Genomic DNA, 25,509 nt, shown 5'->3' on the forward strand with positions numbered 1-25,509 from the left:
GCCCACGGTATCATATCCTGCCCTGTACTTCTCAATGGTGTAAATTTTCGAATTCCGCGTAAGTTAACCAGAGAGAACAGACCGTTTCATGTACCCGCCTGCTTCTTCCAAGACTCTACCGTTCACAAAATACAAAGTCTCTATAATGTTAATCTTCTTGATCTTGACGTTTTTCATAGCCCACAATCATTGTTTTTATCCGAGCATTGCACTGTTTTGACATAGTGTGGCACAATGTACAAAGTCTTCCCTTCTCAGTCTTTCCACATAGTTGTATATATGCAATGTGATTTTTTTTATTCCCCGTGAATGTTTCTAGCGTTGTCTGATTTTACTCCTCCCCTTTTGTGTTCATTTCTCTTTGTCTACGTGTTTTCGCTCTTTTTATTTCTGAAAACTGTCTGTATTGTATTGTTTATTTTTATTGTTTTTTTCGTGCGCCAGCACAACGACCTTACGGTTGTTGCTGGGCACGTTAAATAAATGATTGATTTATTGATTGATTGATTGATTATTATTATTATTAAGCGAAAGCGTTAGACGCCACATTACACACAAGAAGTGCCCGTCGTGGTCCGCGTCTACACGAGCGATGCAGAAACATCATAATCTGTGCGCGTAACCCAATGACGCCGTCCTGACATCACAAATTGCGAAAATTGGGGAAGTCATCATGAGGTCATAGTCATGTCACATGATGACGTCATCACATGACACCGTGCTTGGTCACAGGTAGGCCGATCCAGGGGGCACGAGAGGTGCACAAAGCTTGCAATGCCTCCGATCCCGAAGGCAGTGCAAAAGCACGCTGGGTGCAGAAAGCTTTCGGGGAACGATCATGCAGTACAGTCGAATGGGAAGGAAAAAAAAAGATGGATTTTTTGATGGTATAGATACCGGGAAGGGCACTGGAATGGAAAGGGAGCGATAGGAATCATGCTTATGAAAGAAGTTAACAGCGCAAGAAGACTGAGGGAGCGCTGTGTATGTGTGTATCCCGGCGTGTTCTGTGTTTTTACACTGTTAAAATCTTTCATAAACATAAAGCCAGTTGCCCAAATATCCGTTTTAGACAGGAAGCATGTTAAAAAAGAAGGCACGAAATATGCTCATGTTTGTATTAGCCCCAACCCATTAACTTACCGGATTAAAAAAAAAAAGGGAAGTAGCGGGAAATTGCTCGCTGAGGAGACCGATAAACGTAGAGTGAGCCGCCACTTCAGTAACAATGATAATGAAACATCCCATAACTTTAAAGGAAAAAAGAAATGAATCTTGCTGACAGCGTGCAGAAGTTGCCGTAGGGACCAGTTTGCTTAATATTTTTTAAAGAAATTATTTTCGAAAACCTTTGATAGCGTCAACACAAGAACGGATACTAGTGTATACAATATAAATGAGAACTAACAGACAATAATGCCTAGGAAAGGAATTGTCTGTTAGTTTTCATTAATTTTGTGTCTAACAAAGAAAAACGAGCCCTTAAAAGTCATCTTCTTTCCTTCATTATTAGTGTATACAGTTATAAATGCGTATATATGCTGCGGCCGGGCTATCGCTTAACTGAGGCTTCATTCTGGTATGCGCCGCATACTGACAGACCGCTGTAAAAGTGTATGACGAGTAGCTAGAATTCAGGGAATGTCTACATTTCATGCAAATGCCTTGTCCAGGTACACCCCGTCGCGGTGACCGCGAGCAATGAGCGCTCACTGTACACACTCTGTGAACAGAAAGCGCCTGTGAACAATTCTGTTCTTTCTCTTTGTCCATGATTATGATTGTGACTATGAGAGCGTACCTCGCTTAGAAAGTATTACTCTTCATTACTCTTTTTGGTGAGTGGGGACATGAAACATATATTACCAGCTTTAAACATACGCGTTAACTGTCCCACACCACTCAAGATTCTCCATGTTTAATGAGGGCATGAATAATGATCCCCAAGCTAGAGTTAACGTGTAACATTTAAGAGCGTTATGTGCTTGTCAAGTCAGGAAGCGCCCGCAAGAGTAACAGGCCATACTTTTTTTTTCTAATTAGAGTGTAGAACTAACGCCGTTAATGCAAGAAGTTTGTCAAAAGGTGGATTTTTTACGTCAGGTTAAGCATAACTTAAAATTAAGCATTACTTTGGGTAATGTTATTATGCTATACAGTCGTCCCCATGTTTCGACTGTTGTGAAATAAGCTGTTTTATTTTCTAAAGAGATAGGCAATCCTTCTCTACAGCCACTGCAATATGTTTGGTACGTGTAATTCTTCGTACTGTACGAAGTAAAAATGCCAGCTCATGCGTCTTAGCACAGCAGGTGTTCTTCATTTTTCCAGCTGCATATAAAGCAAAAGGAAGTTACAAAAGGAAGGGTCAAAGAAAGTTCAGCAGATGTAATATATCATGATGGTTGTGGAGATATTCCTAGTTAAGAACACTGCTGCAAGGTCATAGTCTGATATATAAGTCCGGGTATTTGTTCTTCAATATGCAGAAGTCTGTCGTTCCAAAACGAAGCATGGCTGCTGTTCTGAAAGTTGCAGTAGTTGCATTAGCGATTATTGCTGTTGAGCAACAACTTACTGCGGCTGATGATGGCCAACAGCCTAACATCAAAGAGGTAATATCTTTAATGCATTCATCCCTTCAAGAATAACGATACCGGTTACGTTCTACAAAAACCGTTATGATACTGAGGTCCGCTTAATAGAACCTTTACAAAGTTAGGCTTTTAATATGGAAATCAATTTGTAACTGTAATTGAATTTCTTCTTGATTTAGTCTCGGAACGACATATCTTTTTCCTAAACCAGGAAAGTTATTTTTTTTTCTTTTTTCTGAGAAATCCGCACGGATTTTTTGTAGCTGTCCTGCAAGAATTCGGTGGATGCCACATTTTTTTTCTTAATCCTCCCTTCTCCTTTCACGATTGCGAAAAGCGATTTGCCTGATTTCGATTTCTTTGTTGTCAGTACCTGATTTTATAAGCGCACTATCATGTTTGTCTCAGGAATAGTAGTACAGCTTGCCCATTACGCGCAAATAATTCATCGGCTCTTCTGTACATAAAGTATCTCGCGTACGGCAGTGATTGAGGAGGTTTTTCCCTGCAAGCCGTACCTTTCGGTACATAGTGAAACTACAATGCGGCAGTGATAGGGCGCGAGAAGGACGCGAAGCAGCGACGGTAATCGATAAACGTGGGCACTGCGTTGGCGCCTTTTATCCGAAAGTAGCATTGAAATTGCGGCCCAATTGAAATGGCTGTGTGTTTTTATTTACTGTAAGTTGGTATAGATCCGCTAGTACTTAACGAATATTTGAGCTACGGCTGATCTCAGGGGCCTTGGTAGGCCTAAACGTGCACGAAACTGTCCGTCTGCGCTAAGTTATACAAGCCTAATGCAGGCCGATGAAAGTGTGACGAAAACGTCAAAATTACCCGTGAACGCAAATAAAACGTGTAAATAATTATCACAACGCACCCCATGAAGCCTGTAGCTTGTATGCACGCTGAATACGAGTGACCCTGACGCCGTCGAAGAGACGCTCCAGCATCCGCCTAAGGAAAACTATGCCATGGTAACAGGCTTTCTGGTGCATGCATGGAGAAGTACCTCTGCCAGATATCACGGTGTAGAAGGCATCATTCAGACCGGTGAAGACTGAATTCTTGACTGAGCTGGCCTCTGCTCAGAAAAAAAGAAACCCGAACATGCACAGTGTAATGATAGCGAAGTACAAAGCCATCGATCGCAATAATGCGATCTTCCTTAAAACACTATGATTTTTATATATGTGCTATCGTACTTTGCAATATTTATCGCAGGGGTAGCCGAAAGCTTCAGAATGCACTGTATGCGTCGCGCATGCATTCTCAGCGTATTATTCTGAAAGCTTCCAGGAAATTGCCGCACACTTCCGAGTGGCGTGCCTCGAGCAATGACGCTTCTTAGAGTAGCATATCGTAAAAAACCCGTTGCCACAAAAATAAGTACGTCTGTAGATGTCTAAGGTTGTTTAAGCACTCGTGCCTTTAGTGTAGGATCGGTGGACTGCGAGCGAGCAAACCTATTGATGACTGCCGTAGCTTCTTACATCTACGTAAACTTCGCACTGTTATTTATGTATTTTTAATCTTGTCTGTCGTTTGTGAGACTTACTAGTACCTATCATACCATCACTGAAATGCCACTCGCGAACAACTTAAACAATCTGATAACATATTTTGTAGGCTACATGAAATGTTACAGAATTATTCTTAAAATATTGACTGGGTCCTTGATTATTTAGCACTTCTATTTACAGGATTATGTTTCAATGGGAATGAAGCAAGACTGTGTGGTCATTAATGAATTGTAATTCATTTTTTTACCAATCCCAAAGACCGTGATGAGGTGCCGGTCTCTGGAAGAAACGAATCAAAGTCAAACAAAGTCAAGAACCGAATCAAAGTCAAACATGCGTCGCGGCCCACTCCTATATACTTGTTCGCAGGACATTCAGCACCGTAGTTCGTAAGACCTGCGGTAGCTTTTTCTTCTCATATGTGTGATTGCCGTTAGCGTCCTAACAGGAGTTTCCTCTAACAGGAGTTTCCGCCTATTTGCGCACTTGTAAAATATGGCGTGCACTACATCAGTGCGATATCTCTTAGGGCGAAGCAGCGAATTCATCACTATATCTCGCACGATCTCAAGGTTGGCGGCCTCTAGAATTTATATAGGCTTTCGCAGTTCACAATGTCAACTATTCTCAAGGCTGGAGAGTTGTTTATGAATTCCGACTTTCTCGCAAAACACCAAATTTTACTTCATGATTACGTAATTGGTTGAGTATTTATGTGTCCCTTAAAAAGTGTTCAGTGTTCATTAAAATTAGAAGCATTGTTCGATCCGATTCAATTACCGTTGTTGAGCAACTCAACCTACATGAACGAGGAAACATATAGTTATGTTGTTTCTTACTTTGGTTTTGATGGTCGACATTGTCAGGCTCGGAGGCGAACGAGTGAAGGCACACGGGCAGCGTCTCTTGGTAATTGCATGTTTATTAACAACTGTTACGGAAAGCACTGTGACGTGACAAGACGAGGCTCGCACACACACAAAGCACGGTCACATCACACAGGCAACGCGCGCAGTTCTCGGCAGGCTGTCCTATCGTCCACAGCTCCTTGATCTTGAAAGTAGTTACACTCTCCTCGGCGCGCGCGTTTTCCTCCTCAGTTCTCCTCGGATTCTCCCCTCCCCTGGCGGGCGCGGTGGGCAAGGCACGTTGAACCCTGCACTGGCTCGCTGCAGCCGCATTAGAATCAGTGCGGGCGCTTGTTTAATCGGCCCCTTCAAACACTCAATGTGATTCTGTCTCTTAAGAAACAGTCGTGACGAAAGTGGCCTTCTCATAGGACATAGTGAGAAATATATTTTTTAAGACGCTTCAATAAATAGCAACGGAAGCGTTTCGAAGAAAATGAGTATTCCAACTGCTGGCTGAGCGGTTTACCTTTCCGTCGCCGCTTCGGCTTTCTGTAACGCGGATGTGTATTAAGCGCATATAATGTACGCGGCATAAATTATAGACGAGAATTCCCTTCATAATTGTGGTCTAAAAGAACGTAGCCAAGAAGGAATGTGGTGGTTTGCTCAAATGCAATTGGCCGAAATGAGTGGGCCCTGAAGCCTTTTTTGCCATTGCCGCTGTCAGACACGTAAGCACGCACATATATACGCGCACGCATACACATGCGATACAGACACGCACGCACATACATACACACGGGCGTACACACGCGATATAGACACGCACGCAGATATATACACGTACGCACATGCATACACACGCGCATGCGCACGCGATACAGAGCCACACACGCACATACACACACGCGCATACACGCGCGATGCAGACACGCACGCACCTAGATACACGCACATACACAAGCGATACAGATACGCGCGTACATACATACACACGCGCATACACACGCGATACAGGCACACACGCGCACATACATACACACGCGCGTACACACGCGATACAGATACACAAGCACGCACATACATACACACGCACGCGCAGGCGCACACATACACACACACACATACGTGCGTGCACGCACATACACACGCGCCAATTAGACATGCACAAACGCACGCAGGCGCATACATGCACACATACGCACGCACATAGGTGCGCGCATGCATATATATGCGCGAAGACATACACAAACGCACGCGCACAAAGGCGCACACATCCACTCACACACACAAACACGTGCGCACACACACACACGCAGCCGCACATATGCACACATACAAACGCGCACACACCCGCACGCACCCGTACAGAGGCTTCATGGCGTGCGTGAAATAAAAGCGCACAAAATTTGCTTGCGCGCGCTTTTCGTGACGTCACGGTCACCTGACTGAGAGGTATCGCACGTCGCAGCCATTAAGCGTTGCATGTGCGCCGGCTTCGCAAAAGGGAGGGTGAAAAAAAGAGGATGTTGGCGGCGCGGCGAGGGTGTGGCGGCGTGGATAAAAGAGCGCCGCTACACTAAAAAAAAAAACGGTGTCTGTACTGACTACCTTTGGGTGGTAATCGCCTCGCTACACATATGATGAACTTTTGGGGTGTCAAACGACTCCCTTCGTTCTTCAGACCAACGACTCCCTTCTTCACAAGCAGAGAGAGAGTATGTATAACTCCCAACGCAGGAGTCTATGCGACTACCTTTTATTTCCCGCTAGTACCTATAGGTAGTCAGGGTGACCCCTTTGCCATGGTAACGCTGACCCCCACTGGAGCGTTCCTTTGACTCCGTTGTCCTTAAGGACAGTGGTGTACATGACTCCCCTGGCAAGAGTCAGTGTGACCACTTCGTGGTACTCAATGAGACACTCTGCAACAAATAATGCGTTTATTTTTCTTCTTGGTCGATATTGATGAAACTTGCTGAGTTAGGTTTACTTATGTGGCGATTTCAAATATGCAATTATCTGGAAGAAAACGCAGTTTTGACACAAAAATTTCATGTGTCTTGATGAGCAAGCCTTTCCAAACTTGGAGTTACAAAGTAAATCGACATATCGCTATAGTTAGGGGATAAAAACTGTATGCAATAGTTTTAAAGGAGTTTACTGCGCTGTTCTGGCATAATGTTCATGAACCCACTAGCCCACATACGAACTCGCGTTTTAAACCCATTTGAGTTGAAAGTTACGTAATATTGAACTCTCGTGAGCGAATCACCAGCTAGACATACACTTACTGGTCAATGTTTAGCGTACTATGACTATTGTTAAGTGGGTTTAGGACATGCATTCTGGTTATGTTGCATACAGTTCCCATTTCATATTATTGTGATATGCTTACTTTGTAACTCGTGCAGGCCTAACATGGCACATGAAATGTTTGATATACTTAATTAACACGACATATAATAGTAAAAAAATATTTGCATTTTCAAAATCAGCGTACAAATAAATACACATAAACTAAACAAGTTTTATAGAGATTGATCAAGAATTTCAAAAGAACTTCAAATCAGAGCGAACACCATTAGGGTTTTTATCTGACAATCGACGAAAGTTGGTGCCGCTACCTCTTGTTGCTCAACAAGGCACTTCCACCGGGTTTACTCAAACAGGAACACTGTGGTGGATGCATGACAGCCGCAACAAGTTTTTGTAGCAACTTTACAGTGCTGCACTCGATTCCTCTGGGGGAAATAAAATACTACTCGAAGTTTATATAGATGAGTCTCAGAACAATTTCCGCTCGCGTAAAACAACAAAAAATGTTGATTCTGGAAGAAAGTAAGCCATGCAACACGGAAACAGAAGAGATGCGGACAGCTCAAACGCTAGCGTTTGGTTTGTCTGTGTCTTCTCTTTCACGTCTGCATGCCTTCATCCTATAAACAAACTGAAATTTCTGCGATTCATAAAATTATTCTTTGAATCGGTTTTAAACACTTCATGCCATTTCATACATGTTCACATTGTAATGACAACCTACTGTTTTATCAGTAAGCACCTAAACTATAGGCACAACATCCTCCGAATAATGCGTAGTCCTTAGCCACGTCACCACCATTGTTAAGCATTTTGTATATATATATATATATATATATATATATATATATATATATATATATATATATATATATATATGTGTGTGTGTGTGTGTGTGTGTGTGTGTGTTTGACATTTTTGAGCGCGCAAAAGAACAGGGACGAAAAACGACGCGGACACAGCGCTGACTTCCAACATATGCTTTATTTTCTACAGTGGTACATATCTATATTTGGACAACAAAAAGCAACGCACGCAGGCGCATTGTACAGGAAGGCTTCATGTAAAACCACAAATAAGTATGCATGATAAGCAATCAAACAACCTGATACCGGATTTTTTTCTTCTTTAAGAGATCAAGCGGTCATTCCTGACTACCACTATCGTCTAGTCACCCTGTGGTCCTTGCTTAGAAAGTCTAGTTTTTTTGGATAGGTCAATTGAAGGTGCACTAATGCACATGTCTCCCAAACTTGCAATCTTCGCCGCTTCAATTATCTCACGTGTTGTTTGTGCCTGGCTCCTTCCTGTCGCAGTGCACTGCGAATACATGGGATTGCACCCACACTTCCTGCAGTGGAAAGCCAAATGTCCCACACCTCCAGTTCGCACGTTATTTGCGTGCTCACGCAGCCTGTCATTGGCACACCGTCCCGTCTGCCCTATGTATTTCTTGCCACAGGACAGCAGTAACTCATAAACGATGTTGTTCTCACATTTAACAAAGCTTTCTTTGTGCTTTTTTTGGCACCTGGGTTTTTCAGAACCACTGTAGGAGGCCTTGCACAGATTATAAAGCTTGTTTGGTGCTGAAAGGACGACTCTTACGTTGGCGTTGTTTCCTATCTTTTTCAGCCTATGTGAGACATCGTGAAGGTACGGTATGACGGCGCATTTCTGCTCGACAGGCTCCGTTTCTGGTGAAGCCTGCTCCTCATCCTCGCGAGCATGTTTGACAGTCTTGAGAAGACCCTCCGCCACAGATGTGACGACATACTGAGGAAACCCCGCCTTTTTCAGGCGGTCAGCTTGCGCCTGGAAACTACACGAACACTTGTGAGGACATGAGCGGCGAAGCGCATTCATTAGGGTTAATTTTGCAATACCCCTTTTAACTAGCTTGGAGTGGCCCGAAGAAAACGGCAGAAGCGGCTTATTGGCCCTAGGCTCGTACGACCAGCAGACCTGGTCTCGCTCGAAGAACATTCGTATGTCAAGAAAACGCAAGGCGTTGTTTTGCGGCATTTCATGCGTGACTGCGAACGGTTGCAGGAAACGCGTGAACAGATCAAGTACGTTTGAAGAATCATTGCCAAATTCGCCTGGACTTGATTCTAGAAAGACAACATAGTCGTCTACATATCTAAACACCTTCTTTACATTTGTGCCTGTTACTAGAAACTAGAAACAGAGCTAACAGGCACAAATGTAAAGAAGGTGTTGAGATATGTAGACGACTACGTTGTCTTTCTAGAATCAAGTCCAGGCGAATTTGGCAATGATTCTTCAAACGTACTTGATCTGTTCACGCGTTTCCTGCAACCGCTCGCAGTCACGCATGAAATGCCGCAAAACAACGCCATGCGTTTTCTTGACATACGAATGTTCTTCGAGCGAGACCAGGTCTGCTGGTCATACGAGCCTAGGGCCAATAAGCCGCTTCTGCCGTTTTCTTCGGGCCACTCCAAGCTAGTTAAAAGGGGTATTGCAAAATTAACCCTAATGAATGCGCTTCGCCGCTCATGTCCTCACAAGTGTTCGTGTAGTTTCCAGGCGCAAGCTGACCGCCTGAAAAAGGCGGGGTTTCCTCAGTATGTCGTCACATCTGTGGCGGAGGGTCTTCTCAAGACTGTCAAACATGCTCGCGAGGGTGAGGAGCAGGCTTCACCAGAAACAGAGCCTGTCAAGCAGAAATGCGCCGTTATACCGTACCTTCACGATGTCTCACATAGGCTGAAAAAGATAGGAAACAACGCCAACGTAAGAGTCGTCCTTTCAGCACCAAACAAGCTTTATAATCTGTGCAAGGCCTCCTACAGTGGTTCTGAAAAACCCAGGTGCCAAAAAAAGCACAAAGAAAGCTTTGTTAAATGTGAGAACAACATCGTTTATGAGTTACTGCTGTCCTGTGGCAGAAATCCATAGGGCAGACGGGACGGTGTGCCAATGACAGGCTGCGTGAGCACGCAAATAACGTGCGAACTGGAGGTGTGGGACATTTGGCTTTCCACTGCAGGAAGTGTGGGTGCGATCCCATGTATTCGCAGTGCACTGCGACAGGAAGGAGCCAGGCACAAACAACACGTGAGATAATTGAAGCGGCGAAGATTGCAAGTTTGGGAGACATGTGCATTAGTGCACCTTCAATTGACCTATCCAAAAAGAACTAGACTTTCTAAGCAAGGCCCACAGGGTGACTAGACGATAGTGGTAGTCAGGAATGACCGCTTGATCTCTTAAAGAAGAAAAAAATCCGGTATCAGGTTGTTTGATTGCTTATCATGCATACTTATTTGTGGTTTTACATGAAGCCTTCCTGTACAATGCGCCTGCGTGCGTTGCTTTTTGTTGTCTATATATATATATATGTACCACTGTAGAAAATAAAGCATATGTTGGAAGTCAGCGCTGTGTCCGCGTCGTTTTTCGTCCCTGTTCTTTTGCGCGCTCAAAAAGTCAAACATGAATTACCAACTTGCCCATGCCTACGCTCTCTCAATATATATGTGTGTGTGTGTGTGTGTGTGTGTGTGTGTGTGTGTGTGTGTGTGTGTGTGTGTGTGTGTGTGTGTGTGTGTGTGTGTGTGTGTGTGTGTGTGTGTGTCATTCCATGCCAAGTGTCCCAGACGTGGCGCTCGCACATCACAGATTTTGCTGATAAAATTTGTGCCTTTTTCCTGTGCCACATGGAGTGACAAGTGCGGCGAGTTGGGCGGGTTGGTAAAGATGCATAACTAGGAACGTTCAGCGCAATAACACGGAGCCACAAGAAAGAGACGCAGACAACACATGCGCTAACTTCAAACCACGTTTATTTGGGAACGCACATGCATATATATAAAACTCTAATCGCAGCAAGCTCACGCCTCGCTCTCTTACAAATATAGGTCTACAAGAAACATGATGTTTTATCAAGAACACGCCTACAAGTCATCAACTAAACAGGGAATCTCGCACGTGTCATCCAGCAATGCCAAATCATACAGAAAACCCAGTAAATCAAATATACAATCGAAATTACAACACATCACGCACGCCCATCTGACGAATATACGGAACGCACGCGAAATGACGCAACCATGCCGGCTACGCAAAAATAATAACCTTATTCTGTCGAGTGCGGCCCTACGAAGGCATGCTAAGAAACGAAAATTCTTTTTGATGAAGGAGCAGTGATGGTTGGCTCACGCACTTCGAGCCTTGTTTTTCGATAACGTAAGCCTCAGTTATTTCGCGGGTTACTCTCTCCCTGTGACGAAATAGCACAGAGGTTTCTTTCCACATCGGACTGCAGCCACACTGACGGCTATGCAAGGCCAAATGGGTCGACGGCTGCGATTAGAGTTTTATATATATGGATGTGCGTTCCCAAATAAACGTGGTTTGAAGTTAGCGCATGTGTTGTCTGCGTCTCTTTCTTGTGGCTCCGTGTTATTGCGCTGAACGTTCCTAGTTATGCATCCACATGGAGTATTGTGGCAAAACACTTTTGGTCGAAAAAAATTTTGACAATCATGGCACCCCCTCGAAATTCGCTTCTATTTATTAAACTGTACCTAATAGAAAAATGTGTATAAAATCTATTTTTGTGTGTTGAGCTACGAAACCGCGATTGCGCTATCACAGAGATTCTGTTTAGTTGTCCCATTCATTATTTTCGATTTTTTTTTGTTTTTCACTACCAGCTACGTAGCTTCAAAAACTACAAAAATCTTCAAAGTTCGTGAATTTTTCTTGAGCTATCTGCAACTCACCCTAACCAATATTAATAATAGCCTGATTTCCAGGAAAGTGTATTTTAGTACAGAAATGTTTAGGGGTAAAATAGACTTCAAATCTTTCCGAAAAAATTGTGATATTTGAGAAAATGTACGATTTGTCACATGTTTGACCGTATTTTTCATACTGATGCGGTCAAAGTAAAAATCCTTGTCATGTGGCGTTTGATAGAAGACCTCATCGTTAAGTAACGAAGAAAGTCTAATCAAATCATTTTTTTTTTTAAGGAAGAAAATAATTTTTGAATTTCGCCCTCCGATTGCGCAGTGCATTTCATTTTGCTGCCACTTCGCCGCAAAGCACGTGATCACCCTTACAGCTGACACTCGTCACAGGCAGCGGCCAGATGCGAGATGTATGTCAGCGGCTCGTGAGTGGTCGAAAGTCTTGTCGCGCTGTCAGGGCGACGAGTAACGAATTTGCGTTACAATGAGCATTTGCTAGGCGGGCCCAATGGGAAATATGGACGCCCGAGAGCAGCATGTGGAGTCGTTGGCACAATGTCCTAGAGGGACGTCTGCACAACTAGCATACACATACTGAAAGAAATAATGCACACTGTACACACTTCTTTCTCAGGGTATACGTGTTGTACAGACGGCCTCTAGCACATTGTGCCAACGACACCATACGCTGCTCTCGGGCGTCCATACTTCCCATTGGGCCCGCCAAGCAAGCTCACATTGTAACGCGAATTCATTACTCGTCGCCCTGACATCAACGTGACAAGACTTTCGACCACTCACGAGCCACTGACATACATCTCGCATCTGGCCGTTGCCTGTGACGAGTGTCAGCTGCAAGGGCTACCACGTGCTTTGCGGCGAAGTGGCAACAAAATGAAATGCACTGCGCGTTCGGAGGGCCAAATTCAAAAATTGTTTTCTTCCTTAAAACAAAAAAAATGATTTGATAAGACTTTTTTCATTACTTAACGATGCAGTCTTTTATCACACGCCGCATGACGAGGATTTTTACTTTGAACGCATCAGTATGAAAAATATGGTCAAACATGCAACAAATCGTACATTTTCTCTAATTTCACAATTTTTTTTCGGAAAGATTTGAAGTCTATTTTACCCCTAAACATTTCTGTACTAAAATACACTTTCCTGGAAATCAGGCTATTATTAATATTGGTTAGGGTGAGTTGCAAATAGCTCAAGAAAAATTCACGAACTTTGAAGATTTTTGTAGTTTTTGAAGCTACGTAGCTGGTAGTGAAACACAAAAATTCGGAAATAATGAATGGGACAACTAAACAGAACCTCTGCGATAGCGCAAGCGCAGTTTAGAAGCTCAACACACAAAAGTAGATTTTATACACATTTTTCTATTAGGTACAGTTTAATAAATAGAAGCGAAATTCGAGGGGGTGCCAGGACCGTCAAAAATTTTTTCGAGCAAGAATGTTTTGCCACAATACTCCATGTGGCACAGGAAAAAGGCACAAATCTTATCAGCAAAATCTGCGATGTGCGAGCGCCACGTCTGGGACACTTGGCATGGAATGACCCTTAAATATAAGAGCTACAGAAAGATCACGAAGGTCCTGATACTGTAGGAAGGCATTTGACACACGACGTACGTTTTAGCACTATGCTAATGCTAAAACGTACGTCGTGTGTTAAGTACCTTATATATATAAGGTATGATATATATAAATATATATATTTAGCGGTGGTATGGAGAGTTCTGTACAGAACTGAAATACAGAAACACCGTCCAGAAATACAGCGAGACACATTACTGTCAGAATGAGTGAGATATGAAAAGCAATAGTTTCGCTAACATCGTTCATTACTGTCAAATGCGGCAATATACTAGACCTGGCATAAACATTAGCATAGCCAGCAGTCAGTTTTTATGAATAGGAATCAATGGCCAGCCATCAAGCACTTCTTTGCGACATCCATTACATATTTTATGTGGCATACAGCGCAAAACATGCAACATGTGTAGTTCTCATGTAGTACAGGATTCTCATGTAGTCATCTGAGATACAGGACCCCAATAGGGGACACAGCTTGCGTGCATGAGCTTGGCAGTGTCGTGTTCCCAGACCATGTCAGGGTCAGATGGCATTCTGGCGAAAAGGACAGCAGGTTGCACTGATTCGAGACCACTCACGGCCAGACCTTAAGCGTGGCTATTCCGAATTCTTGGACACGTCTTGACTACCTCGAGACACGAAGTTTCCAAGGAGGCTTCCTGGTAAAATGTAGCTGTAGAGCTTCAATGTGCAGTCTTGAAGCAACCTGAAATAGTCAAGTGCACAAAAATAAACACATGATGACAGACAGATCGATCACCTCTTAATCTGACAAGGGCAGCGCTCACACACCAGATTCCATGAAGTGTCATAGCAATGAACAAAACCAGGGATACTCATTAACTTTGCTGTACTTTGAGGGTCTGTTACTCCCTTAGCCAGCTGCAATTGTTTCCGCTGCATGACCTCCGTACAATTAGAAGGATGTTTTTTTTAGAGAACGCATATTTCTTATCAAAATTGTATAATAGTCACGCTCAAGATGTTTTCGCGCACACACTCTATGTCAAGAAGGAAATAGTTTGCTGCAACTAAAATGGCAATGAAGAGATTAATTAACAAAACTCATTAATTAACTTTTAATTCCTGACCTGGAGGTAGTTGTTTATATTGGAAAGTTGTATCGTGTGCCAATTTATGGCATACACATTTTTTTTAATCGCGAAAGTTACACGTAATTCGTGATATTCATCCTTGAATTTCAAGGACGAAATCGAAACTGATAGCGCCTGACGTGCAGGAAACGTCGCTTCTCTGTTACGTAAGCTCGGAGCTACACGTGAAAAGAAGGTGATGATAGTTTAATGAAGGTGGGCCGAAGCAGAATGTGATCAGGAAAATCTGCAAGCATTCAGAAATACACAAGTAAACAGCTTATTATTTGGGTGCGATGTGTGGTACTTATCTGTAAACATAGAAAGAAAAGGTTGATATTACTGCCGTTTCGGATGCGCGCATCTCGAAAGAAACAAATGAGCACCAAACGCCACATGCAAAGGTAAGGCGATCCGCTGACGCAAGTTAGATGACTTGCCAGTTTTCACGAAAAGGTACGACCACGACGCACCTTCATTCAAATTTCGTCACTCCCTTGTCGCGGGCAGCTCCGGTCTGACGTAACAGAAAAACGGCGTTTTCTGTGTGCCGGACACGACCAGTTTTGATTTATCCCTTAAAATTTCACAATAAATATCTCGAGTTACGTAAAACTTTCATGATTTCTGAAAAATGGGTATACCATAAAGCGGCACGCACTACAAATTTCTAATATAAACAACTGCCCTCAAGTCAATAAATAAAAATTAGTTAACGGGTTTTTGTTAATTAGTCCCGTCAACGCATTTTTTGTTGCGGCAGAATATTTCCGCCTCGAACTAGAGTACTACTGGAGCGTGACTGTCATAGAAGTTTTTTATAAAAGATATGTACTGTCTGAAAAAAAATCACCCTGTATAGCATGGCAGCAGTATTTTAATAATAATAATAATTGTTGGGGTTTGACGTCCCAAAACCACGATAAGATTATGAGAGACGCCGCAGTGGAGGGCTTCGGAAGTTTCGACCACCTGGAGTTCTTTAACGTGCACCTAAATCTAAGCACACGGGTCTAAACCATTTTTGCCTCCATCGAAAATGCGGCCGCGGCGGCCAGGATTCGATCCCGCAACCTGCGGGTCAGCAGTAGAGCACCATAACCACTAGACTAGCAGTATTTTAACGAAGACCTGTAGGTCGCGGGATCGAGTCCAGGCCTCGGCGGCTGCATATTCGCTGGAGGCCCGTGTACTTAGATTTAGCTGCACGTTAAAGAACCCCAGGTAGTCGAAATTTCCAGAGCCCTCTACTACGGCATCTCTCAATCATATCGTGGCTTTGGGATGTTAAACGCCAAATGTTATTATTAGTTTAACGAAGAAAACGGCAAAATGTGTATACAGCTACACGAAATATGGCGAATGGAGGACAAGACTAGGCTTGCCTTCACTGCCTTCTTTCTGTCGCATCATTGTAAGCGTGCCCTTCTAGTGCCTGGCTTCAGAACAGCTGCACGAAGGTGCAGCTATTCTAAAGGCCTAATGTGCCATTTTTTCTTCAGATCTATATCAACAGGCAAAGGTCTCGTTTTTCCGTTTGTCTGGAAGGACAACCCACCAGCCAGCGTTGACCAGTATAGAGGGTTGGGAGCAAACTCGGGCAAACTGTGCAGCACAAACATCACCTCAAACCTCAAACAATCGAGGTGATGAGAAGCGGTCAAACAAAAAGGAACAGTGCTGAAGTGACTTATATACATATTAAAAACAACAGCTGATTATGGCACGAAATTGGGACAATTAAGGTGCATTGTAAAAGAATGTCAAATGAGGTACCCTGCTGTAAAAAGTGCCAAATATTCATTGCAGACTATGGTGAATAGAATTCAAATACGATACAGCGAGAGTTTCGAGGTATAATGACGAAGCAATAATTGCTAGAGATTTATGAGCGAAAAGCACAATGCGATTAAGCGGTGCTACATAGTGGGAGATCACGGATTAATTTCAACTACCTGGAGTTCTTCAACGTGCACAAATCAAAGGGCATGGGAGTTTCTGTATCTCGCCCCCTTCTAAATGCAGCTGCCGGGGTCAGGAATAGAACCCGCGTCCTTGGGCTTCGCAGCGTAACGCTTCCAAGTCCATTTTAAAGGATTTTTGTCCACTGCCCACAACATCACTGTAGACTGTATCTTTGTGTTGAAAATAATAACGAACTGAACCACGGCTGGTATAACAAAGGCATCCAATATCCACGAAACACAGCGTTTGAGCAGTATGTTTACTGCCATTATTACTAGCCGGTGTTGTGTTTACTATTAGGTACTAGCACCACACCACATTAGACAAAGCAAGTATCACAGGAGGATGAGGTTATGCTCGTATGCAGTTTGTGGACAAAAAAAAAAACTACAACTTTGAAGTGAACTCACATTTACCTTTGTTGCATGATAATTTTTAGCATCATAAGATCAAGTCACCACTGTTTCAATTAAATGAAACCGTGCTACAAAAGCTATTGCATCAAAGTTTTATAGCAGTTACGCACGCACGCACGCACGGACGCGCGCGCACGCACGCACGCGCACACACACACACACACACAAACAAACAAACAAGCAAACACGGCGAGAAGTTCGAATATGCAGCGAATAAATACGTATTAAACGTGTTTCAACGTCTGGGTAGCAAAGGAAAGAAACACTAAATTCTAGAGTTTCACGAGCCAAAATCATGATCTGGATATCAGGCATGTTCGGGCCGGGTGCATTAGACTGATTTTGATCAGCTGATCTTACTTACCCTTCAAATATATATCGGTGCAACGTTGCTCTACGTGTCACCACACTCGACTTGCAACCGAGATTTCAACTCGCAATTTCATGTTTTTCTGGCATGTATGGAATAAGGAAACACGATATTGGCGCGCACCACTCCGTTTTACCGCTACTGGATAGTCCAGTGCGGTTTTCGTCGTTGCCAAGCCATTGAAACACGATAGCAAAATCCGTGCAACTGGAACATCAGAAAGACAAGTGGCAAAGCTACGTGTGAAGCGAATAAAAGAGTTGTAGGCAGAAGCCGGCAGAACTCACCTGAAATCTATAACGACCGTAGGAGCGTCGTCCACACGCTTCGTCTGTCGGTGCCACTGGGATCCGTCATGCGCTGCCATCTTGCTCAGGCAAGTTCACGACGAAACGAAGCTTACTGCAGGGACTTCTCCGTCCGGAGGCTGCTTTTCCCAAACACTGAGTGACACTGCTTCAGCCAGTCACGGCAAGCGTGAGCCGACGACACGATACTACGCCACGAATGCATAGCACGGAAGGAAAGTCACGCAAAACGATCAGCCAGACACGGCAAGAGCGAGCCGACGATACGATACTACGCCACGAATGCATAGCACGAAGAAAGTCACGCAAAACAATCACTTGCAATCACGCCTGACGACACAGATTATTCTGGCGGACTAAAGAACGACCACAACGAGACGGATCACGAACAATGCCGTCTAACGACGCCAAAATGGCTGTCTCGTATTGATGGCTTCGGCTTTGGATTAAAGTAGCCTCCACGAACGCCTACGTGGTTTCGGTTTTGTTTTGGTGCTATAGAACACACATACATGCATAGTTAAAGCTCTATTGAATAATATCAGGGTGGAGGAGGCGAAGCGTGCCCTGTGTGTGTCTGTAAGGGCTGTACGGTGGGAGGGTGCGCAGGTGAACGTGCATCCCCTGCTCTAGGGGCTAGGGAGAGTGCGGTGAGGCCGTGTGTGCGTGCCTAGCTGTGCTCAACGTTTGCTGAGCGATTTGGTGGCCCGCGCGGATTATCGTGAAGATATAGTTTAGCTGTGGCGGGCAGAAATGATGACCACGCGCGCTATAATTCTGGTAGTATTGTCGCTCTTTAGGAGACGCGGTAAAGCGTCGCCTTGATAACCGGTCTGCGCGGTTATCATGCCAGCTTTGCGGCACATGTTTTTACGGCCGTCGAGTTAAATGTGTTCCCGATCGCCAGTGCGTTCAACACCATGCACGTCCATTTCACTAATAAATGTATGTTTTCTGCCATACATGCTGTCGTAGGAATCTACAAACCTCGCTTGCAAACGTGCGAAGATTCGCAAATTTGTCAGCGCTGCCATTGTTAAACGTTGTCATAACTCTCAATGTTTCGCTTGGGGGCAAGATTTTTTAAGAACCCTGTTTACTTGTAGACGTTTTCGAAGCGCCGTTTCAGCAATATCGTAACTGAAGCCATAACACAATACGTGCGTAATTCCACATTTTACGAATCCATGTTATATATTCTCAACCAAAATTTTTCGGTATACCACAAGCCAAAGCAGCGAACTGTATCTTGGTCGCAGCCAGTGAAGCTTTCCTTTTAAAAAAAACCCACCCTGTATATGCAGAACCATCACTGACTCCCTTGGAGCAAGGGAGTCATCTATTTCATTCAGGAGCGTCGACCAGAGCATTGTGACTCCCCTTAGAAAAAAGGTGGTCATCGGCTGCCACAAAGAGAGTCAAGCAGACGTGACTCCCTTTTGACTCTCTTTTTTTAAGAGTGTACTTTTCAACATCAAGGGGCTTTACTACCGTCTGACACCACGCGCCCTCTAGTAAGTCGAGGACGAAATGCTACACGAAGCAGCTGCGGGTGCTGCCACCAGTCCAGAGACACAGGAGACGGCCAGTGTGGGACAGCTGACACCTCACAGCATATACCAATAATCGATTATAAGTATGAAGTGTTGCGGTTTTGTCTATGTCGCTATAAGTGATCTGTCAGCAATATTTGTGTTAAAGTCTGAATAATGAAAACGCATGCTAATTTTGTGTTATTTTTTGCAGTTCTTGGAGAAAAACCTTGCATTACTGACTATTCGCACAACTCGCGGCACTTTCAACCAATGCCAGTGGTACAAACAGCTGGAAGTGGACGCCTCTTATGCGGTGGTGTCTGTATTCGTCTATATTGAAAACACCAAGAGAATGTAAGACATTAAGCCTCCTTTTCGTTGACAGCACATAATTAATGTTATTCCTTTGACAGGACACCTCGAGGTATGCGAAAGAAATGGACATTCGAAGGCACAGACATGATGTGGTCGAGCGAATTAGAGGGTAACTTTCTCAAATTTTCATTGACGCAACCTCTACTAATGTACCTTTTATACGGTATCATGAGAATTCCTACAATTTCTCTTTATTCTATTTATATATAAGCGCACATGCCGTGCACTCATCTCTATTTGCTAATGAAAATGAGTGATTTCATAAGAAATGAGCCCTGATTTGCAAAGGCAGCCCCAGTGACATACGTACGAAACTGTCAGGCCAACGGCAGCACTAAAATGGCACCAATAAAAATGGCGGCGACATGAAGGGAGCTAACGAAACACTGTGCAGGCGAAGGGTTTTTAGACATGCAGTCAAAATTAGCAGCACGATATTAGTCAATATTTACATACATAATGAAGATGGCCGTGAACCCTACACTGAATTCACAGTTAAAATTAAAACATCCAAGCACTAATAAAATACATGTCGAACATGGCAACCAAGTTCCATGCGGAACTATCAATGAGATTAGAAAAGCCCTACAAGGCATTCCCTCCGTAAAACGGCTGAAGCACAGGCATAACAAACACTTTTATCACAGATGGAGGAGATTTCGTATTTAGCAAATTTGGGACACTCTCAAGGCAATATACCTGAAGACTTAAAACGGAGGAGCGAGTCGGAAAAACGCCTATATTTCAGCAGGGCACAAAACTGAGACGTACAAGACTTGCGAAACTACAGACCGGTCCGCCTACTTTCAGTAGTAAGCGAAATATTACGGAGCTTTAGTATAGCAGAAAACGCTTACGTTAGCGTTAGCGTGCGTTTCAACGCTAACGCTAAGACGGTACGCCCTGCGTCCCAATTGGTGGTCTCTTAGTACAGGGGAAGGTATTCCCGCTAACGCTTACGCAATCACATACGGCGCCACTACGTCGAGTTCATCCAAAGTCACCGGTGCCGCGCTATAATCCCAAACCCAGCCTGCACATACACAAAGCGATGCCTACCGATGGATGATATAACAGTCGTCGCTCAGTCTGGGCGCCTCGGAAGGATATGGCAGTCGCGCTCTTACGCGTTTAGGTTTCGGTTTCGTCGGCGATATTAGTGAAATTTCATCACGCTGCTCAAATTACCAGCGGACACTTTCTGGAAATCTCAAAGCCGCAACAGGCTCTTCGCGGGAAGAGCCGAAATTCAACCCATTACTGCACCCGAACTCCCGTCTCCATTGAATTAAACGTAATTATAATTTTTAATTCCTGGAGTAAGTTATGTCTCTATACATGCTAAGATGACTGCCGCTGAAAAAAAAGCCATTATGAAGGCAGCGATCCAATTTAATTTTTTTAGCATATTCGGGCACATTTCTTGGAACAGAGTATGTCAACATACGCATGGTTCCAAGTTTAGATATTTCACAAAAGTCACAATGTCATATAAGTGAAGTACACAGTCAAGCGTTTTCCTAAGTTTCGACAGTTGGACACACCGAACATCATAATGAAAAACGACCCACGTGTTGCTCTTTCGAACTTGCTATCATCTGCACATCTTATTTCAAAAGTTTCGAGCCTCTTCTTCCTCATTTCAACTACGATATATAAGTGTTTCTTTTCTGTCTGGCATAAATTAAATCTTACAAAACACATCGGAAAATAACCGGTGTGTATACTATGAAATTCTAAGGTGGAGGCTGAAGACGGGATATAATTTTATAATTAATGCGCTAACGTGTCATCAAAATTAGAGGTCATAATGTACTACTCGTCTTTCTTTTGTGCATGAAGGTGACCGAGAAGAAAAACGACTGTTATATCAAAACAAGGATGCCACCTGCGGTGTTCTGCAATATGATGAGATGTACGAGGATAAGGATATCCCAGGTAAGGAATTAATTAGTGTATGGCTCTTGTCAATTTTCCTTCAGCTGTCTCCCTGTGGCATCAAACTGGGGAATTCTTTCGGCTACCTCTGGGCTCCTTGACCCTTGCTAGATTTGCCAATGAGCGCTATATGCGGATTTCGTAAACGTCGTTTGTTCAAGAACAATTTGACCATAAAGAAAACAACGCTATAAAAACACTCAAACATATCGACCTACTTGAATAAAAAAAGGAATTAGGAATGTAAGAGGCCAGTCCACAATGAGGATTTGAACTCTGGCATGTGGCGTTTTCAACGAGCTTCACATTTAGATGCCTCAGCTCAAGCGAGAAAGGGCAATCAGTGGCTCTGCCTACAGTAAGTTGCACGTGCTCCCCTTACTCTTATAGGGAACCCAAGCTCAAGTTTGCGGCGCGACGACAGCGCCGCGGCAGCCGCGCTGCGGCTCTGTCGGAAAGCTCTGAACCTTAGCGCGGCCGACTCAGCCCCTTTCACGGTAGCGGTAGCGCACGTGCGCACGCGTCCTTCTATCGGTGCGTGTAACTGGGGGGCCGTCAGCTGGGCACGTTGAACCGAGAGGCTTGCTGTGCGAAGCTGCGCATTTCCGCGATGGCAGAAGCGACCCCACGGAAGTGGACGTGAGGTCGGAAGTATTCCTGTGTCGTGGGCTGCAACAACAGTGCAGACAACACCAAGGCACGCGATTTACGTGTGCAACTGTATTGTTTCCCGGTCGTGTCGCACGAGAAATAAAGGCTGCAAGCGTGGATAGCTGACAGCGCTGTCTCGCCTTCTATTTTGGCTGTCTGAGTTCATCGCTTTCGTTCTTTTCGACTACCTGAATCACTATGTAATGTGGCGCATGCACGCAGCGACTACAGCAATCATTGCTCGCTATCTTCTCGCATTCAGAAGGTCCAGTTACGGTTGTAGGTGAAACAACTTTGTGTTTTGATTCCCCGTGTTCGTGAGACCTACCCATCTTTGTTGAACGTTCACTCTCGCGTTATACCCTTAGCGCTGCGCGGTTGTTTGAATTCAACTGAACTCGGCACACTGTCCGAAGTTAGGCGCCTGCAATTTACGCGTCGAAGCCTGCTTTATCACGCCGGACGTACGTTTATGCATTTTCTGCAAACTTTGACATCGTCTTGCAGCTTTGCTTTGTTTTTGCCACTTTATTAGGTTGGTGTACATTTAAGCGGCTAAATATAACTGGCACTTAATACATGCTTTGCAACTGCCACCTTGAAGTAGCCACCGTCTGACTTAGTGCGATTTTCTAGCCGCGTTAACGCAGCAGGTTTTATACGCCTGTCAAGTCGATATCCTCATAAAAAGAGAGTGCAATAACGCGAGAGCCGAAAAACCTAGGAGAGCCGTTCATCTTGCTTCACAGTGATTAAAGCTCAGCTGGCTGCCTCGCGTCTTAATCGGTGGGTGATGCTCCTGCGGCACGGAGGACTTCGCTCTAACCTTCTGAGGCAACAGTGCCATATCCGCATAATTTCTTTTTTTTTCGCACGCCGAACGCTTGTTCACGAAAGTACACGGCTGCTACTGCAAGCATGCCATATCAAAACAACACTCATATGATTCGTGTAGTCCGCAACGCAGAACATCGATAGCGTGCACGGCTTCATTTCGAATTGCATATGGGCCATTACGCATCTTTAGCATGACAGAATGAGACTTACCTCGAGGTATACGTCCTACACGGCGGAATCGCGACTTGGGAAATGCATTTCGCTTTGAGGCGGGCGTCGTTGTCGTCGATCGTCTGCTATTCACCGTAAGCGTGATTGACGAGCCTTTCTCCTTTTATCAAGTTCGCTTTACGGAAGTGCTAGCCAAGCTTGAAGATCCTTTCGAAGCCGCACTGCAAGCGGTACATTGTAAGGCGCCGCAAGTGCACCGCGAGAGCTCTGCACGTGCACGGAAGCGAGCGGCGGCGCCTTTGAGAGAAGGGAAAAGGCACGTTGCTTGCACACAGTTTGTATTTTTATGCCAGAGATGGCGCTGCCTCTCAAGAGCAGCAGCGCCACTAGGCGATGCTTGGGGAGCCTATATAGACTATAGCGGGACCACGCGCGCGCGCGTGGTCCCGCTATACTCTATATAGGTCCTATACAGGCTTCATGTCGGGAAGGAACCACATTAGCATATGCAATATAGCGTAGTAGAAGAGTAAAATAAGCACCAAGCGTCGCACAACGCGAATTCTGTACCCAGGCGTCACACAATGCGAATTGCCCAACGAGTATGTTGTTGAATGCTTGCAACCCATTACAAAGGGCTCTGCCATAATTCTTCATCGTCATCAGGCACAGCATCAACAAAGTGCGCATAATGCCTTACATGGGTTTAGCAGGTACCAACGCTCTCCGTAGAATGACGCAAAATGGCACAGTGCCTGCTGCCCTACTTCTCAAAAATTACAATGATTTATAGCGTAGTAGGTTCCTCGCAAGTGCACTTGTATTGGTTGCCAAGGAAGCCCATAAGCGCATGATTCATTTCCTCGGGGTCTCAGCAAAGTTCTTCGCCCCCCCCCCGTCTCTCTCCCACGTCAACGTATGTTATACAGCATGACGGGAGAGGGAAATAGCAACCGGGCGTCGCCCAATGCAAATTGCATAACTGGTGGGCCGTTTAAAGCTTCCAACCTATTACAAATGGCTGAGCCGTAATTCTTCATCGTGATCAGTCGTCGCGTCAACAAAGTGCACATAATGCCTTACAGACGTGTAGCTGGTGCCTCGCTTCTCCGCAGAATGTCGAATAATGGCTTGGTAGGTGCTTCCCAACTTCACAAAAATTGTGATTTATGGCGTAGTGGGTACCTTTCTAGTGTGCTTGTATTGTAGCCCCAAGAGAGCTTAACGGGCTCTACAAACGCCGCTCTTCCAGATTTCGCTGTGACTGTGCTGCGGTTTCAGCGCAGGCCTGGCGTTCTTTTTTTCGGAAGGGGGGGGGGGCACTTCCTTGATTTCTAGTGGGGGCCGGGCAGGCAGATGTGGTCGAGTGTAATTTTCCGCTCTGTATATTATGGAAAAAAAAAATCAGGGCACGGGCCTGGTGTGCCCTCACCCTGGCTACGCCACTGGCCATAACCACTATAACACCGTGGTAGGGCACTAGTCGTTGAAGAACCCCAGCTGGATGAAATTTCCGGAGCCCTCCCCTATGGGGCGCCCAATCATCATATCGTGGTTTTGGCACGTAAATGCTCAGGTAATATTATTGCTGTTGATGGCAAGTGCGTATTTCGTATGTGGCCAGAGGTCGATTACTCTATATTCGCCCGTGGAGCGGCGCTGCTAAGCGATGCCGCCATTCTGGCTGGCTGAACACATTGCCGATGATTGACAAAAAGGAAGTTCACTCGGAAGTCACTTCAGCGACATCGAAATTGCCGCTGTCAGGTCGTCCGATTTGCAACAGCCACGGCCGTCGGGCCTATCTTCAGCACAGTTCGCTATGTCCGTTCGGACAGAACCTCGCTCTGAAACCTCCTATGTGCCCTATTCGTTTCAGGATGGCGTCTAATTGAGTATTAGATGCACGTGTCTTTTCTTTTTTTGTCACACTGACCCTCAACATTTTTTTTTTCAGATCGCAGATATTACGAGCTGGTCGTGAATGAAAAAAATATGTTGCGTGTACCAGAAGATTGTAAAGATTTTTATCTTAAAAAAATCGGTAATGATAAAGAGACTATTATGACGGAGGACGCGCTCAAAGCCTGCAAGTTTCTAGAAACGAGTTAGCAAAAGTGTTATTGCTTCGTACAAAAAAATATACCTCTTTGATTTGCGATAAAGATGAAGTGCTCTGGTTGGGTGTGTTACATGATTTATAATAAAAGCGTGCTTTGATACAA

General features: G+C 44.5%; 1 protein-coding gene across 1 annotated transcript; it reads left to right on the forward strand.

The window, feature by feature from the left end:
* Positions 1-2,497: 2,497 nt before the first annotated feature.
* On the forward strand, positions 2,498-25,507 carry LOC119373697 (uncharacterized). Its single transcript, XM_037643759.2, has 5 exons — positions 2,498-2,615; positions 19,524-19,666; positions 19,726-19,796; positions 21,530-21,625; positions 25,242-25,507. Exons 1-5 carry the CDS (start codon positions 2,514-2,516, stop codon positions 25,394-25,396), a joined length of 567 nt encoding a protein of 188 aa, XP_037499687.1. The 5' UTR covers positions 2,498-2,513; the 3' UTR covers positions 25,397-25,507.
* The last annotated feature ends 2 nt before the right edge of the window (positions 25,508-25,509 follow it).

Source organism: Rhipicephalus sanguineus, chromosome 11, assembly GCF_013339695.2.
Source record: "Rhipicephalus sanguineus isolate Rsan-2018 chromosome 11, BIME_Rsan_1.4, whole genome shotgun sequence".
Taxonomy (NCBI): domain Eukaryota; kingdom Metazoa; phylum Arthropoda; class Arachnida; order Ixodida; family Ixodidae; genus Rhipicephalus; species Rhipicephalus sanguineus.

Excerpts from the sequence above, each read along its gene's own strand:
- LOC119373697 (XM_037643759.2), top strand. The coding sequence starts at position 2,514 with ATGGCTGCTGTTCTGAAAGTTGCAGTAGTTGCATTAGCGATTATTGCT. Across the intron at positions 19,667-19,725 it reads ATTGAAAACACCAAGAGAAT|GACACCTCGAGGTATGCGAA; the intron begins GTAAGACATTAA and ends TTCCTTTGACAG. Across the intron at positions 19,797-21,529 it reads GTGGTCGAGCGAATTAGAGG|GTGACCGAGAAGAAAAACGA; the intron begins GTAACTTTCTCA and ends TTGTGCATGAAG.